This window comes from Puntigrus tetrazona, chromosome 8 (genome assembly GCF_018831695.1).
Source record: "Puntigrus tetrazona isolate hp1 chromosome 8, ASM1883169v1, whole genome shotgun sequence".
NCBI lineage: Eukaryota > Metazoa > Chordata > Actinopteri > Cypriniformes > Cyprinidae > Puntigrus > Puntigrus tetrazona.
Genome location: NC_056706.1, coordinates 22969966 through 22987938, shown reverse-complemented (window position 1 = coordinate 22987938; position 17973 = coordinate 22969966). Strand labels below are relative to the sequence as shown.

Genomic DNA, 17973 nt, shown 5'->3' with positions numbered 1-17973 from the left:
TATCAGAAGCGTCTTGTCAGAAACGATGTCACAATGTGTTTTTCAAATGTAAGAATGGTTATGTGATGTAGTTTCAACAAACGTGACAGGTGGGACATTTTGATTTCATGAAAGAATTCATGAAAACAAGATGTGTTTTAATTTAAAGACAGTTCAATTATGAAAACAGAATTAGAAATGAATTTAGACAAGCGAGGATGTATATTTAAAGTAGGTCTACACAAAGACTGTTTTAAAATTACCATTAAACATACCTTATTGATAAAAAAAGGAAATATATACCCTTTTTTGATTTTGACATCAGAGATATTAATAAAAATAACACTAAAATTTAAATAATTTTTTAAAAAGTATTTGATTTGTTTACCTGCATGTCAGTGTAATCATTAACTGATAAAGGACTAAACACATAAAATTATTTGACATAAAAATAATTTACTGTGTGAATACGTAACCATGTAATCCATAACAAAATAACTAAATTTATTACTAGTGTTTTAAAATTGCAATTTTTGGAATCAGCTTATCTTTACTGTCCATATTGCTTCTATTTAAGATTGAATTTTTTATATATATTATTAATTATATATATATATATATATATATATATATATATATATATATATATATAAATGCACATTATTGCCATTCATTAAACACCTAATGTATTTATTCTGATGCCTATTAAAAGAATGAAACCAACACATGCTTCGTAGTAAAGAAAAGCTGGCATATAGCTTAGCCTTCACAGAACCAAATCAAGCTGCATTCATAAATTCATTTTTCAACAGTGTCACTTTATTATTTCATCAAACAGTAATAGTGAATGACAATAAATGACAACGGTCTGCATGCTCATCTATACATTACTGCTGACAGGTCACCGTGCCTTTCTCTTTCTAACGGTTCTTCTGGAAACAAACGCAAAAAAAAAAAGCAGCAAAATATAAAGTGCACATCACAAGAGCTTCTCCCAAGACGTTCTCGAACACTTGGCACGCGTCATAATCCAAACGAAAACAGGTTAGGCGTTCACTAGATCGTACATATGCAGGGACTAACAGGTTAGTGATGCATCACACACATTTACAATCCGATTATTGCAATCAGATGCGGATGAAATAGACGTAGAATGCAATTCTATGCGTAACTGGCATCCAGGTTTACATATGCCCAACTCGTATATAAATAATAGTACATTAATGTTAATTTGTCCCAAGTTGAAACTAAAACAGAGCAGGTATGGAAAAAAAAAACAACTGAAGAGGCACTATTAAATATTGCTGATTTCATTCACAACAATTGGATTTTTAAATGTAGCCAGATTAAAATCTTGGGAACAGGGTGACAAAAAAGTTATTATTTAGACTTGCTCAGATCGACTCGCACGCCGAGTGGAATGGAGATGCTTAAATAACATCACGCGTGTCAAACACAGCAGAGCAAATCCCACATTTAGCTGAAGCGCGCCGTCAGATTGGTCACAAGGCACGCGAGAGCCCCTTTAGAAGACCTCCCGCTTTCTGCAACCCGCTCGTGGCGTGCTAACAAACCTCTCTAGGAATCTATACAAACGCAGGCCAAGCACTCCACATGACCTCTTAACTCGAGAATAAATAACTACCCTGTATTAAATACAAAAGAAACGAAGTGTACAAAACAAAAAGAAGCTCTCTTCAAAGTGGCACGACGCTGCGGTCTCGAATGCAAAAAACAAACAAAACACTGATAGAAAAAAAAAAAAAAAAGAAATATTTGGTGAGCAGTACGCTTAAAGGATGGCTAGGTGTTAGGTGATCTGCAGTGGATATTAGCGGTTCTCTATCGCCCCTGCTGAAGGTACTGCTGGGTAAACATGTTGAGTTCACTGTCCAGCCAGCCTGCTTTATTCCCTGCGCGAAACACAAACGGAAAAATATTCAGCAACATGAAACTATTTTAACGTGCTTTGTTATTTCAGGCATTCGGGTTTGTTTGTAAGACTTGGACTGTCTTTTATGTTCAACAGAGCTGCATTCGTTTATTCAAAAGCACAGTAAAAAACGGTAATATTGTGAAATATTATTATATTTTATATATTTATAGCATCATTAGTTCAGCCATTTTTTCAATATATATACATATATATTTTACATTAATGCCTTTAGTGTCACTTTCAAACTATTTATTGCATCATCTCTGGAAAAAAAAAAGTATTCGATTTTTTGGTCCCGCGTTATATTCAGTTTATAATCTCAGTTCATGATAACTGCAACAATTACAAAAACATTATTAATATATTATCCATACAATTGCACTGTTGACCCATCCATTACACTTTAACCCACCCTTAACCCTTAACTTACCCATACCACCAAACCTGTCCCTAACCTACCCGTATATATATACACATTACTGTGGTCATATTGTATTGCAAAGTGTTTTATCAGACAGACAGTCATGTATTATCATAGGCTCTCACCTGAGCAGCTTGGCTTTACTCTGCAGGCCGTCCAACTGTTCGATCTTGCTGTTCAGATCCCGGATTTCATCCTCCAGCTGCTGTCTGGTCACGTCCACCTGCTGACAGAGCTGAGAGAAGGTGCTGGCCAGCTCCCTGTCACACACACACACACACACACACACACACACACACACACACACAGCCTTTTAGCCTGCACAACTACAGAAATCAAATCATTGCTCCACTAGAGGGCAGCAGTGGCGTTCACGTCAACTGAACAACAGAACCACTTTTACAGTAAAGTCCAGATTAACTATCAAACAACCCAAATCTGGATTATAATGTGAAACTCCCTTACATGATGCGATTTATTCGTTTCACGGATATGCACTACCATTCAAAGGTACCATTTTGCAAAAAAAAAAGATATTAGTACCTTGACACTAAATGTCCATCTCAAATAAATTGTTTTGTTCATCCAAGAATACAGTAACACTTTACAGTGTTTAAGATTTGTGAACTAATGATTACAAATATTTGTGAAGCATTTATTAATCTCAGTTCAAGCATTTACTAAGACATTATTAATGCATCCCAAGTTTTATCTGTTCATTTTATTTTACAAACAGCTAAACTGAACTAAGATGTAAAGCTGTATGTGCTTACATTTGAATTAACTTCTGTAATTACATTTATAGTTAGAATGGTGACCTTTAACCTTGACCTACCCTTAAACCTACCCATATCACCAAACCCGTCCCTAGCCTTACCCGTATCCACCTCAACAGTAGCAAAAGTGTTTTGCAATACATTATAAACACAAGTACACCGTACTTATTATTCGATGTAACCGGTGGGAAGGATCATGTGACACTAAAGACTAGAGCAACGATGCAAAACAATTCAGCTTTGATCACAGCAACTTAAAAAAAATCACCGAAATACACAACTCATAAACCGGACTGGATCGTGTAGGATCGTTCAGACTTACTGCTGAACCTGATGACTGCAATTAGATCCCGTGTAGCTGACGATGAGCTGTAGCTACGCTGGCGTAGTCCACAAACTGTCTTTAAAAGCTCTCTCTTTGGCCCTCGTGGTCCAGGTGAGCCTCTCGTACACGTACAGCAGCCCATAGAGACCCACGGAGAGAGCGATGAGCCTCCAGCCCACGGCCTTCCAGATCTGAGACACGAACACAACCGCAGCGCTTACATCCGCTTCATATTGTCGCAGTTGCGGAAAACATGCAGCCACTCATGCTTTTTGGGGCATTAATAGAGATGCAGTACCGTGATACACGCTACGCTCTTACCACTCCGCCAACGACTATAATGCCCATTGACGTCCGAGAGGTGAGCGAGGCCAATCCTGTCACCATAGAAACCATAAGCTCTTCCTGGGTCATGGATCCCTGAGGGAAAGGAGGCATACTGGTGCTGACCGGAGTGATGGCCAGAGGCCTGGGAACCTGGCAACACAAAACACACACACTTCATCAGGTAGGACCCAACACAGGGCGCAGGGCTGTGGAAAACACAGAACGAATCGTAAGATCCAATCATAAAAACGTTTTTTCTGATGAACAGATCAAAAGCAGCTTTCAGCATCTGTAGTGTGTATCAATAAGAAATAGTTTTACTTAACTATTGCATTTTTTCATGACTTTGCGACATTTATTTTTACTTTAAAAAACAATACTAATTCACATTTATTTGTTTGTTGATTACATTTTAGGGAATATATACTTTTTTCTTTAATGTTTTAATGACCCATGTATAGCGTCCATCATGTCCATTAAAAACTGATGTGTTTTATTAAATGCAGATTTCTTTTGCGAATTTATGAAAAATCTCATAGTGCCACATTATTGGAAATATTTTAATTATTTAAAAGGTTTTATGAATTACTTAGCTGTGTCTTTTCATTGATAAAATGTAACAAATCATTACAGAATCACTGAAAAATTAACAAGGAAACAAGGGCAAAAAAAACTTTTTTTAAAGAAAGTGTTATTAGTTTTATTTATCACAAAGTGTTTTATCATCCTTTAAAAATATTGTAATAAATTGTTGTTATTATTAATCTATTATATTTAAATAAATAATACATTTAAAATCATTACATTAAAATCTTTAATAAACGGTTGTAAAATTGTTTATTTACTTAGGCTGTCAAACGAAAAATAAAAAGATTTAATACATAAAGTTTTCTTAAATATACACATGTATGTTTTTATTTATATTAGTCACACTTTTGCTTACTAAAAATAAATGTAACCATTAAAACGAATCGCAAAGACTACCTGGTCGTTGTAGCCCATGAGCGCGTGTGTTTTTGGGTCCCAGGAAGCGGTTGACCAGCATGGTCCAGCCCAGGGAGAAGTGAAAGCCGATGTCTTCCTGGAAGTCACTGCAGAGTTTGTCACAGTTGAGGTCGTAGCTGAGGGCGAAGCACTGTCTGGGCACCATCTTATCCACCTGCTCTCGAATCGATGGGCAGCAGGGGCTTCAGGCCCTCTGAAACGATCAGAAGAGTCTCTTTAACCTGCTGCTCTCACCGAGGTGAGCCGTATGATAGAGATACCGACCTATCATTTCGGTCTGCGTGCTCTGCAGCGCTGCAGTTATCGCGGTGGAGCATCTCTCGGACATGTTCCTGCCCAGACCGTCCTCTATGTGCTTGTGGAGCTCCTGAAAGCAACCGTTCGATCATTAGAACGTGACGCAAAAGAGATTTCATTTTCATGCATTACCGCTAAATATATCCATACATACACTACCAGTCAAACGTCTTTGAACTGTGATATTTGTATAAAATTTGAAAGAATTGTCTTGTGCTCACCAAGCATTAATATTGTGAAATATCATTTAAAATGTACTTTATTCCTGTGACCAAAGCTACATTTTCAGTATCGTTACTCCAGCCTTCAGTGTCACATGATGCTTCAGAAATCGTTCTAATACGCTGATTTTTATAGCTCAAGAAATATTTATCATTATCATCAATATTTAAAACAGCACATTGTTTTTAGGATTCGAAGATCCGAAGATCAGCATTTATCTAAAATAAAAAGCTTAATACATTCAAAGGTTTATTACAAAAGATTTCTATTTTTTGGATAAATACTGTTACTCAGAATTTTCTATTCATCAAAGAAACCTGAAAAAAATGACACTCAGCTATTTTTAATATTATAACAAAAGCAGCAAATCAGAATATTAGAATGAGTTCTGAAGGATCATGAGAACCTAGAGACTGGAGTAAGGACACTGACACACACACACACACACACACACACACACACACTTGTTTAATCTTGATATAGCCCTGTGTAAAACTGAAAGTTCACAAGAGCGTAGAGCATTTCTGGGCAGCTGGGGACTTTCCGCGTGAAGAGTTGCATGTTGACACTAAACATTAAACAACAGTTGATGAAAATGTATAAAAATAAAGAGAAGTCCAACTCACATTTTTATATACTTTAAGGACCACTTGTGAAGGATGAAAGTCCAAGTGGAAGTCGTCCACGAGCACAGCCAGCCTCCGGATCTCCTCTGCCATAGCGTTAGACACCTACACACACACACACACACACACACACACACACACACACACACACACAAACACACGCGCACAGAGGGTGAAACATAGAAACACACTTGTAAGAGAGCGTTTTGTAGTATTTTTACTTGTAAAAGAAAACAAACCTATAAACAACTAGACAAAGGAAACAATTCTTCTTTTAAAATGTCATGTATGTGCTTCAGTCCAGATAAAAATGGCACCAACCTGATTTTAGTGAAACCGGACTAAAGGCACATCATAATGAAGCCTCACCTGTTTCTCCACCTCCTCGGTGATCTTCTTGATTTTGCTCTTGCAGTCCAGAGTGAGCAGATCCAGCTGTTTATCAATGAACTCCAGCCTGTCCTCCCGCTCTTCTTTCATCTCTAAACAGTGAATCCTGAAAATCATCACAAAAATCATCAATTCTAAATATTCAGTCTATTTACAGTCAGCTATCCTTCAAATATACCAATCCAGATTCTCTTAATAAAACTGATCTAAGGCTGTTAGCTTAATACGACTCCTGATCACTCTACCCTTACCATGACGCAACTTTATACATACTGAAAACACAATAGATTCAAATAACTGGACTTAGGCTAAATATTGTACAAATATGGTACAAATAGGGCTGAAGAATGTGACACTGAAGACCATCAGGATCATAAAACCAGTCCAACAGGATGTCTTGAAGCTCCAGAAAACCATGCACAATTACACAGTTAATTTTGCATCGCCAGCAAATTCAAATATGTCGCATATATTATCCCAAATTCCATCATTTGATACCATTTACAGCTCCTCCTCGGACTGTAACAGCACAGTCAGGTTCTAAGCTAATTCTAATGTGACCGTGGATCAGCGTTCAGTGTGATGGATTACCGCTCACCTCTGCTCTTGAGCTGCGATGTGCACAGAGTCCATTATCAGACGCAGAGCTTCAGAAATCAGCTTGGCTCTCATCGTGTGCTGCTCGAACTTGGTCTTCACTGCTGACTGCGAGATGCACTCCTGCAAGGGCGCGTGCGTGAAGTGAGAGTCAGACGGACGCATTTAAACCAGTGACAATCTGAAACGCCGCGACAATCACCTCAAAGCGTCTTTCGAAGTTCTGGAACTCAAACATCCTTGCTTGGAAACCTTCGGCCAGAGCACCACCTGAAACCAAAAAAAAAACAACCTCACAAACGCATGTCGGGGAAAAGAGGATTTTGTTTAAAGCTTTTGAAAAAGTTTTTTTATTAGTACCACAACTTACTAAAAGCGTGCAGTGAAGAATTAGACCAAAACAAGTGTAACGGACAGAGATATTTTATGCCTGATCTTACTGTATATATTGTTTTGCTTTCAGATGCAATATTTACAAGAGGAGAGTATTCACATTAAGTCTTAAAGCAGGAGTTAATTTTGGTAGATTAATCTGCACACCGTCAGTAAATCACAAGCAAAATTCTACCTCTGCCCAAAATCGCGCTCTAACGTAAATCGTTAAAAACCCCACACATATTGTAAATATTGTACGTTTGTAGTAAACGTATGTACCTGCTTCAGGCATTCCCTGGGCTTTCTGGACACGCGCCTGAAGAGCTTCTTTAGCGGAGACGAAGAAGATCCGGTCGCTGGCCTGAGCGCGATCCACCACCGCAGCTCATCCACTAAAAACTAGTGCAGCGGTCCATGTGCTGCCGTCTCACCTGACAAACAGCATGCAGCATTCACCCTGGTTTCAAATTTGCTCACACTCCAACAAAGGAACTATTTTTGCTGCTTGAGTTTAATAAGGTAGCTGTTGAGTTCAGGTATGAGGCGCTTCTAAAGCATGCTCGAGCACTCAAGTACTAATAAACGGCCAAAATGCTAGTAATATGCATGCTAACAAATAGAAAAAAAACTTCCTCGAGAAGAATGATTCTAAACAATGTGTTTTTGGTTGTAAGTGAAACATAACTATATATATATATATATATATATATATATATATATATATATATATATATATATATATATATATATATATATATATATATGTGTGTGTGTGTGTATATATATATATATATATATATATGTGTGTGTGTGTGTGTGTGTGTGTGTGTGTATATATATATATATATGTGTGTGTGTGTGTGTGTGTGTGTATATATATATATATATGTGTGTGTGTGTGTGTGTGTGTATATATATATATATATATATATATATATATATATATATATATATATTTTTTTTTTTTTATGTTTTCAGCTTATTTATTTTCATAGCAAAATATGACAAAGTTGCTTCAAACGATGGTAATGTAAATTGTGTTTATCGTAATTAATAAATCGCAATTACAATTTTAAGCAAATTTTTGTCATAATCATGCAGCCCTAGGTGGCCGTGTCATGCAAGTCGCACCTCTTCCATGTACTCGGGCTCATTAGCGGAGGCGTCCCAGCGGTTGTTCAGGATGAAGATATTGGGGCTGGAGAGGCGCTCGTTCACTTTGTGAAAGAATGACTTTTCCTTTAAGAGGGCAAAGGGGAGACACGTTTTGATGCGAGTGAGGTCACGTGTGCACTCTAACTTTAACTCGTGCAAATAACTACTGAATAAAAAAAAACTACTACAATTTATCTGTCCATAACGCTGTTATATACTTATACCAAATATGCATAAAGCCTCTGTTCCCTTTTACACAAACTGAAGTTCATATTAAACTCACTGTTTGCATTAAAGTGGACTCTGAATTGGCCACGAGGACAAAAACGTCAGCATCAAGGCAGAATTTGTCGATCCAGCTGTCCAACTCTGTTGTGACGTCAATGCCAGGGCTTGAAAAGGAAGATTTCAAAAAAACTAAATATTGCTAATACGACTTCTAAATCAGTAAATTGTTCATTTAATGCAATAAGCTTATAATTCCATTGCATTATATTTAATATTAAGATGCATCTAGCAAGCAAAATACATGTAGCAAATACAAATGAAATGAAAACAGACAGTGTATTGAATGCGATGTTAAAGGACAGTCATTATTTCCTAATAGTGCGCTCAACATGTGTTACCTGTCCACAAGCACCAGGTCATCACGCAGCAGCGCACACTTCGCTTTCAGCCACATGACGCACACCAGACTGCCCGCGTCCAAATCCTCGTCCTGATGCAAGGCATGGGCCAACTGGTTCACCGTCTGCCAATACACACACACACAAACATTAGCACTGCAAGTACTTTTAACTGCACTATTTTAAAGCAGATCAGCTGAAATCACAGAAATCAGGATTTTTCTTGTTCGTAATTAGAGTCAAAAATGGTACCAGTTATAATAGTAATCACTATTATTACTAGCATGAAAGTAATATTTCATTCATATTGTGGTATAAATTGATGAATATATATTTTGAAGGTGAATGTCATTTCTGCATAGGAGAGACATGGGTGTTGTTTCCAAATAAAACAAAATATCGGTTATAAAATACCGTTATCGGCAAAAATGAGTTGAAAAATATCGGTTTATGGCAAAAATCCAATATTGTGCATCCCTACATCAAACCCTGCATATTAATATTATTGTTATACTTTATTCTCAAATTGTTAACGTTAACAACACCAGCATTGTGTGACTATGAGTACAGTGTATTAAATTTCAATTTACGCACAGTTTAATGTTTTTGTTTGAATATCATATTAAAAATTATTTTACCCTCAAAAGCAAACTTTGCTCGCTTCCAACTTGTTTTAAAAAAAATAATAATAATAATAATCTTGTGTAATCCCAGGCCATCTGTAATCCGAAGCACATTTAAAACCGGAATATAAATAAAATTTTACTCGCATGCGTTTCATATAATCCTTACTAGACTACAATCCACCACCAAAATGATTTTTTTGACATTTAACTATTCCAGCTGCTGTCAGAATAAGCCATAATTAAACGATGATCCTCGGGCGAATGAGACAAAGCCCAGCAGCCGAGGAAATTTCTTTTTGTTTACAGCAGCGTGCTCGAATTTCCCGCAAAAACCTAGGGTACTTTTAAATTAGAAAGCATTATTATAGCGAAGGTGAGAGTTTCGAACACTGCTTTATTGCTTACTTTCTCAAATACTGATATCGAAACATTTTTTTAAAAAAAAAACTTAGTTTCCATGGAAAGAGCTTTAGGAAATAAAAAAACAGAGCTCATGTACAAACCACCTCTAGTTTTAAAAGGTAATATTCTAGCCTATCAATGCTCGTATTAAAAGTCCATGAGTGCAAGCACACGCCAGAGAGTAAAGGATCGCTCATAAACCTACAAGACTTGGCAGAGGAAACCGTATGACCTTTGGCCCACTCTTAGAATGGACTGCATTTGTTTATGTCATCATGGAGTGTACATGCAGTCGGGGGCGGACGGAAATGGCCTCTTTCAGACGGACTCTGGGAAAAGCATTAAGAGAACGGCTGTGTCCCACATCCTGATGGGAGCACGCACACGTTCGCTGCGTCTATCAGCCAGCTGCTCTTCATTTAGCTGCTGACCATTGTTCTGTGTGCATGCAAGTCATCAGAAGCCAGATATAACCCGCAGACGTCACAACAGGACACCTGGCGCACGCTTAAATACCGAATAAATAGAAAACGGCGACAAGAACGACCAGAAAGGCAGAACCTTTCTCGTGGTGGGATCTAAAGCTGAAAACAAAAGCCAACATTCCTTTAAATGTGTAGATGTAAGAATTAAAATGAATAGAACTTAAAAAAAAACCTGTTATTGTCTCTAGAAAAACTGGCGAGTACAGTTAAATGCTCATTCCCAGCATTCCTCTCTACAGCAGACAATGCCTTGTCTTGTTTCTCAGCCCTGTGATACATGGGTGCAGACGAAAGGTCATAAGACGAGACCTAAATGACAAAAACGTGTGACCTAGTGACAGCTGATGGGAAAAAGCTCCTGACTCATGTGGGTGTAATTATAGACAGGAGCTTATGTACAGTCAGCCAAGATCTAGAGAAGTTATTTTAGCAAGGCAAATAAACTCGTCTTGTCTTATTACTCGTCACTGACATAATCTGCTCATTATTTTCCAATTTGAACAAACTGTATGAACAAAAAATTATGCACAATATATCAATGACAATATCAATATTTGCTGATAGTGGGCCATCTACATGTTTATGAATTATGTTCATGGAACGATGTTTGAATTTACTAATATTGCTTTTAAAAATTTCATAATATTAATTTAAAGATATGTACATTTAATTTGTAAAGTAACAATATTTTGTATAAATATTATACTATTTTCTCATATATGTATGTATGTTTACAATATATATATTTTTATTTTTTATTTTATTGTTTTACAAATTGTGCGTGACAGCACATTAACCATATTCTAGAAAATTTGCATTGAAACTGAACTCAGAATTGATACGTATATAAAAAAGTAGTTTAAACTCAAAATTGTTGTTTATGGTGAACAATTCACAAAAAAAAAAAAAAAAATAAAATAGTTTGCCTTCGTAATCTTTAATCCAAAAACTGATGATGTCAGTTTGTTGGCTTGAGCGTGACATCCTTAACCACGCCCCTCCAAATGTCAGTGTTCATTTCTGAATAAAATGCCTACTTTACTACAGCCAATCAATTTGCAGTAGAAGAAAGATGCCACTCCCTCTATTATCCTCATTCAAAATTCAGTTTTTCTCGAAAGTAATTCATAATATGGAACTAAAAATGCAGGAAGTTTTTTTTTTTTAGGGGGTGTTCATACAAACTTTCTAATTTCCATTATTTAATGGCTCTGTTCCTAGTAAAGCTGCAGTAAACCCACACAGTGCTCTAGCGTTGTGTAAGAGACTTAACCCGCTTGTACTAGAGAGTAAACCCACACAGTGCTCTAAACAAGAGACTTAAGCTTTACGTTATCAGGCTTAGCACGTTATCAGGCACTGGCTGGGCCATATAGCTAAAGATCTCAACAGTGTTAACATATTTTAAACTAAATTTTATACTCCAATTTTGACGGTCCCGAGTAGGTTCTCACAAACTGAAATGTGAACAAGACATAGATGCTGCCACAGATGCCTGCCTTGGAATTTCTGACCAGCCTTTAAATCAGACGCCTTGGCGCGCCACCTTCGTGAGACAGCTCAGAAGGTTTCAGAAAAGAACCTTTCAACACAGAACCACAGATCTGGCTCGGTGTGTGTTTCTGAAATCTGTAGAAACAAGCGCTCAACAAATCTCCAAAGGGCGTATCCTCTCAAGTCAGACTAAAAAGATTACGCACCCTCTTTAGCACCTTCGGTGTGCAAAGCTCATTTATGGTTGCTATAGTAAGAAGCACAGAGTTACACAAGAGGCCAATTTCCATTCCCCATCCCACAGCATGGATCTTATCTGACTCAACATGTCAGACGCACCCAAACACTCAAACAAAAGAAACAAGCATCCAAGATCACTAGAGAGCATTTACTTTAACACTCTTCCGTTCGTCCGAGCCTCGGTGAGCAGGAACGCTTCGTTCCCATCAGTCCCTTCCACTCGCAGGAAGCAGTTGGTGGTGTGTCCGATTCCAGACGGCAGAACTTTGTCCCAGAGCATGGCGTTAATGACGGAGCTTTTCCCGTTACTTGTCCTGTTGACACAAAAAGTGTGACTTAATCAAATATTACAATTCAAAATTATGACTGAGCGCCTAGCATTCACATAAAAACTTTCTATCGATGCCACCAAACGCCGACCTGCCAAAGAAGACCACCTTCATGTGCCTGCGGGACAGGACCTCCCCGATCCCTGCTACTTTGGACAGGTATCCTCGCACCTCCGCCACCTGCTCCTCCGTAGTGACAGGATCCAGTTCCTCATTGCTGTAAGTCTCTGCCAACAAAAGAGACCAGTTCAAATACACTTGATTTAAGTACTTCGCAAACATCTGCAACTTCACAATGCCTTGATATTCGAAATTAAAGGCCAATACCATGATTACATTCATCTTTTCTATGAATGTTGGATAGTGGATAGGTGGTTGGATAATGGTACAAATCGAAAACATTTAGGTTTGACGGTAAACGTCTTACCTGCTATTTTATATTTATGTAAAAAAGTTGAATAACCACCAACTTGTCTAAAATTGCCACCCAATAATCGCAAAGAAAACTAAATCTTATCTTTCAAATCCTGTACATTACAAAAATACAAACAATAAATGCAGCTTTGGTTGAAGAGGCAGCACTGGTCTCTTCCGCTTTAATACTAGTTATAGCACAAAATAAACGATGCATTTATTTTATAGTTGACAACATTAGTTGGGGGAGATTTTAAACTAAATTCTAACTAAGATAAGTAATTATAAACCTCTCCTCAACAATTTAAAGTATCGTTCAACAATAAAGTACAAAAGTAAATATCCTGAATGTTAGAGACAGAACTGGTTTTCAGTGTAATCTCGATAAGCTTTGGCCATTTTTCCTAAAATGTGACTGACCTTAATTAAAACTAGCATGAGACCAAAATCCTTAAAGTAAAATGCTATGAGCTTATGAGCTACCAGAGTAAGACCTTACCTAAAGAAAACCTGAGATCTTCATAGAAAAAAGCCTTACACGCGATACGCTGACTAAGCCGCGCTTTTCCCTGAGCCTCCCTGTCTATTACGTAACCTGTCTTTGCTATCTGAGCTATGCTAGTCACAATCAACCAGGTTTCTCTTATCAGCTCGACAGATGAACGGCGCGCAGCAGTGTGCTTTGAGTGGAGCGAAACAAACGGATGGCCAGAAGTAATGAAAGCAGACACCTTCTAGAAAGGCTGAACTCTCTTTGATATAGGCACCCAGCTGTTCGAAGATGCCGTTGATCTTCTTCTTGGCGGTGACGAAGTGTTTAAGCGGGGAGGCGTTCACCTCGGCCATGAGTCGCTTGTCCTTCTTGCCGATCACACTGGTATTGGGTCATGGAAAACCAGAGACATCTCACTAGAAGATAAAAGATGAGTCAACCAAAGAAAACTTTTGAGTAGTTACCAAGGTGTTGCTAGGGTTGGTCAGAGTTTTGTGTTCTCGTTCTTCATTCATGTGTCTTCCCAGTCTTCCGTGTAATAAACTATTAAAAGAAAGTAATGCTTTCTACATATACCATCAGCAATAAGCTATCAGTTCAAATTATTAATAGTGATTTATATTGCAATTGTTTCTAATTGAGTAAATATGTCAAATAAATATACATTTCAGCAATCCAAAAAATCTGTATTGCTCAACATTAATAAAAAAACAAACATTTGAAATCTAAATGAGAGCATTTAAGGACAACTAATCTCCCATCACGTGTTGCTGCTTTCAGTTTCTACTGGCATCGAATCAACAAAGACATTAAAGCTCCTTGTTAGGAACTGCGGGATTTAAAGTTCACAAATTCTAGTCATTTAATCTTGTAAAGAGGTGAAACAAAGGGATAAGACGTTAAAAGACATGTTCTGCAAATGAAATGCACAACACAAACACTTGCAAATGCTCTTTAAACACAAACACAACGCACCCTGAGAACTGCTCTAAAGAAGAAAAACACACACACACACACACACACACACACACACACACACACACACACACACATTCAGCTGTTGCTGTCTAACTGGATTGCTCAGAGCTATTGTTGAGTCCCGTGTGTTGATGAGAAATGCTGCGTCGCCCAAAAGAGCCGAGTGTCAACAACACGTCAAAATGTGCTCAATACACTTTCTAGAAGAGTCTGTGTGTTTAGCCAAAATGGAATTGCCTTCCCTTACTGAACTTTGACATCATTGCGATTCGTTTGTGCACAATCAATTTAAACCATTTCCCTTTCTGACCGTTCAGAAACAATCTGGACAATCACACCTTAGCCTGTTCTGCTTGAGGACACGGAACTGACGCCTTTAAGAATATATTATTAATATAAGTAATTGATATTACATTGTTTAAAAGATATTAAATAATATCACGTCTCTAATAAAGCCTATATTTATTATGAATAATATATTCGATGATAGTTATAACAATATGATTTGAAAAGCAATTTTACAAAAATATAAGAAATAAGTAAGTTTATTAAAAAAGGTGCTACTTGCTTCTGTAATCAATCCTATTAGGGTATTTTTCCACAAATAACAAAATTGTTTAAATCATTCTGTGTATTACTAACCCACAGTGCACATGATTTTCTCAAATAAAGATTTACTGCTATAATTTTGCATACAGTGGATAGTAAATATGATTTGAATATGACATGGTTGGAAAATGGATATATGGCAGCACAAACTTAATATAAATAAGTGATTTGAAGTTTTATGCACCTATTCTTTGCATTTTCAAAATAAAAGTCTGGCTTCTAAATCTGACTACAGAAACAGTATTGTCTAAATATTTGTCTGATATACCTGCATTGGTTATATATCATTCGCCACTAATATAATTCTCTTTATTCGTGTATGCAGAAGGAGCTTACACAGCCCCGCAGTAAAACTTCATTCAGGATCATTTGGAATGGTTTACATGATTCAAAACGCACTTGTGAGATTTCAGCAAATATCAAAACTATTTGTACGCATATCTGAGGATGCACACGACCAAGAAAACGACACAGCGAACAAGAGTGCCAAAAAAACCTCACTTGAGTCGGTCCTTAATGCTCTCAAAAAGACCCTGAGGACCACAGCTCTTCTTTAAACCAAGCCAAATTCAAGTTCACGAGCATAACCTCAGCGGTACACTATTAACATTCAGCGCTGGTAATGTCAGCGTTCTTCTGAACGTCTGACTGGTGTCATATTAAAAAGACTGGAGCAGCAGTTGGTAAGATACGTGCAGGAGCGAGCGTTCGTGCACCCTGGAAAGTCACCTTCACTGCACGGGCTAAAAGGACAAATGCAACATTAATAAAGCGTCCAGATGTCTGTCTGCACTTGAAATAACCAGACATCAGAAGTTGACCCAACCTGATAACTTACTATCAGCGAAACCCTCTGCAACATGCCAATAATCTGCACCACGCCTGCTGTGTGAAACAGCTATTGCCTGCGCGGCCCAAGATATTACCAGCGTATTAAAAATGTATTAAAAATACATGTTCTTTTAGGCAGCTGGCAACATAGTTCAGCAAAACGGTGTTAAGTAAACAAAAAAAGGCCAAATTAAATAACTGTCATTTCCAAATGTTCAATATTCTAACATATCTGTGAGCGAAAGCCACATTTTTAACAGTAAAATTATTCCGTATCTCTCAAGTAATGAGATAACAACGCTACACAGCATGCGTAATAGTATGCTATGATTTAAAACAAGTTTGTAAAACAGACAAATGACATAGGACGCCATGCAGCAACACGCTTTTGTAATTCCAACTAGTTGTGCAATAAGGTGCAATTAAAGATGTGCAATGAGCAAGTGCATATAAAAGCATCTGCCTGAACTGCAACTAGGACACCAAAGTCAACAAAGGGTGTTCCCTATAAATAATTGCACATTAAAAATTGTACCACGGTAACAACAGTATCTGCCAAACCACCATGACTACTACAGGTGCTGTCTGTATGCTGAAGCACAAGAATGTCCTTTATCAGGATACTGATAAGCAAAGAAAACACTCCCTTTGATATTATGCAAGAATTTTCACTAGTGCTAACGATGTCTCAAGTATACTTTTAGATATATTTCTGGTAACGACGATCTGAATGGGATCTGCTTAGCTTAGCTGAACGTGTCACACACACACACACACACACACACACACACACACACACACACACACACACACACACACGTTTGAACAGAAATAAAAACACGGGTTACTGATAAAACAAATCTTACCTGGCAATGCGTGTCGGAGCTTGTATAAAATAGTGAAGATCAAATAAGCCCTATCAGCTGCCCAGCATTTGCTTTTTCAGTGACCGATCACACACACCGATCGCGGGACACTCAAAGCAGAGACTTGATCAAATGCAATCATCATTTTATAAACCGTAACGCGCACTAACACCGGAGTCACGACATCCAAAGAGACCAATGTCACCGACAGCAGCAGAAAAGCGTCCTCGTCCTCCAGCGGGTTAAACGAGATTCTAAGCGTGAAAGTGAAACATCTCGAGAAAACACCGGCAGCACCTTTGGTGTCTTTAGCTGAGATTAAATAGGATCAGACGGACTACTATCCGAGTCGCATCTCCAGCGAAGAGTACTTTCAATGTCACTGACAGCAGCGTTCAGCTCCAATCCACGCCTCTGTACTACGAGACACAATGCCGTAATCACGTGACGGAATTTTACCTTCTACAAGAATAGGTAAAACGTAAAAGATAGTATAATACAAATACGTAGTTTAGTATGTGCACAGTACAGTGTAATAAAACATTATAACATCCAATAAAAATATATTAGCTTCTGGCGTCGTGGTCACAAAATCCCGCCCCTTAAGCCATGTTAGCCAATCCCATGTAAAGAATAGCGAAAGCGCTAAATGATTGACAAAGGAAGTGCGATTCTGATTGGTCAAAAAAGGGCGGGTCACTCCCCCTTGATGTTTACAGAGACTGGTTGTCATAGACATGTGATATCTTTTATAATCTTTCATTATGTATCTTCAATAATTTTTCATGTATATATATATATATATATATATATATATATATATATATATATATATATATATATATATATAAAGATCAGACAAACCGGGCTAGTGATGTAATCCTACTATCACCTTTCACTTATTTAACCCCAAAAAATGAAAAGGACGCGTGAAATTAACGTATACACCTAACATGCAAAGCAATGTTTTGTTTTTTTTTATTACTGTGTATTTTATAATAAAACAGGTTTACCAGCGAGGGCGGAGTGATTATATCTTAAAACAGTCCTCAAGCATGTTGATCCTGCGGTGTAATCCTCGTAATAAACCCCAAAATCCTCTTCTGGAAAAGCTTTCCCCGAACACAGCTGTCGACGAAGACTCTGCCG

At 37.6% G+C, this 17973-nt stretch overlaps 1 protein-coding gene across 1 annotated transcript; it reads right to left on the bottom strand.

The window, feature by feature from the left end:
* Positions 1-776: 776 nt before the first annotated feature.
* On the bottom strand, positions 777-13944 carry mfn2 (mitofusin 2). Its single transcript, XM_043247463.1, is given in 21 exon segments — positions 777-1891; positions 2462-2596; positions 3435-3628; positions 3759-3914; positions 4749-4770; positions 4772-4936; positions 4938-4962; positions 5034-5136; positions 5915-6019; positions 6284-6410; positions 6903-7024; positions 7104-7171; positions 7556-7671; positions 7673-7707; positions 8408-8515; positions 8715-8823; positions 9058-9182; positions 12457-12485; positions 12488-12618; positions 12725-12860; positions 13779-13944. Coding segments are annotated over 21 exon segments (2196 nt in total). The 5' UTR covers positions 13894-13944; the 3' UTR covers positions 777-1821.
* Between the last annotated feature and the right edge of the window lie 4029 nt (positions 13945-17973).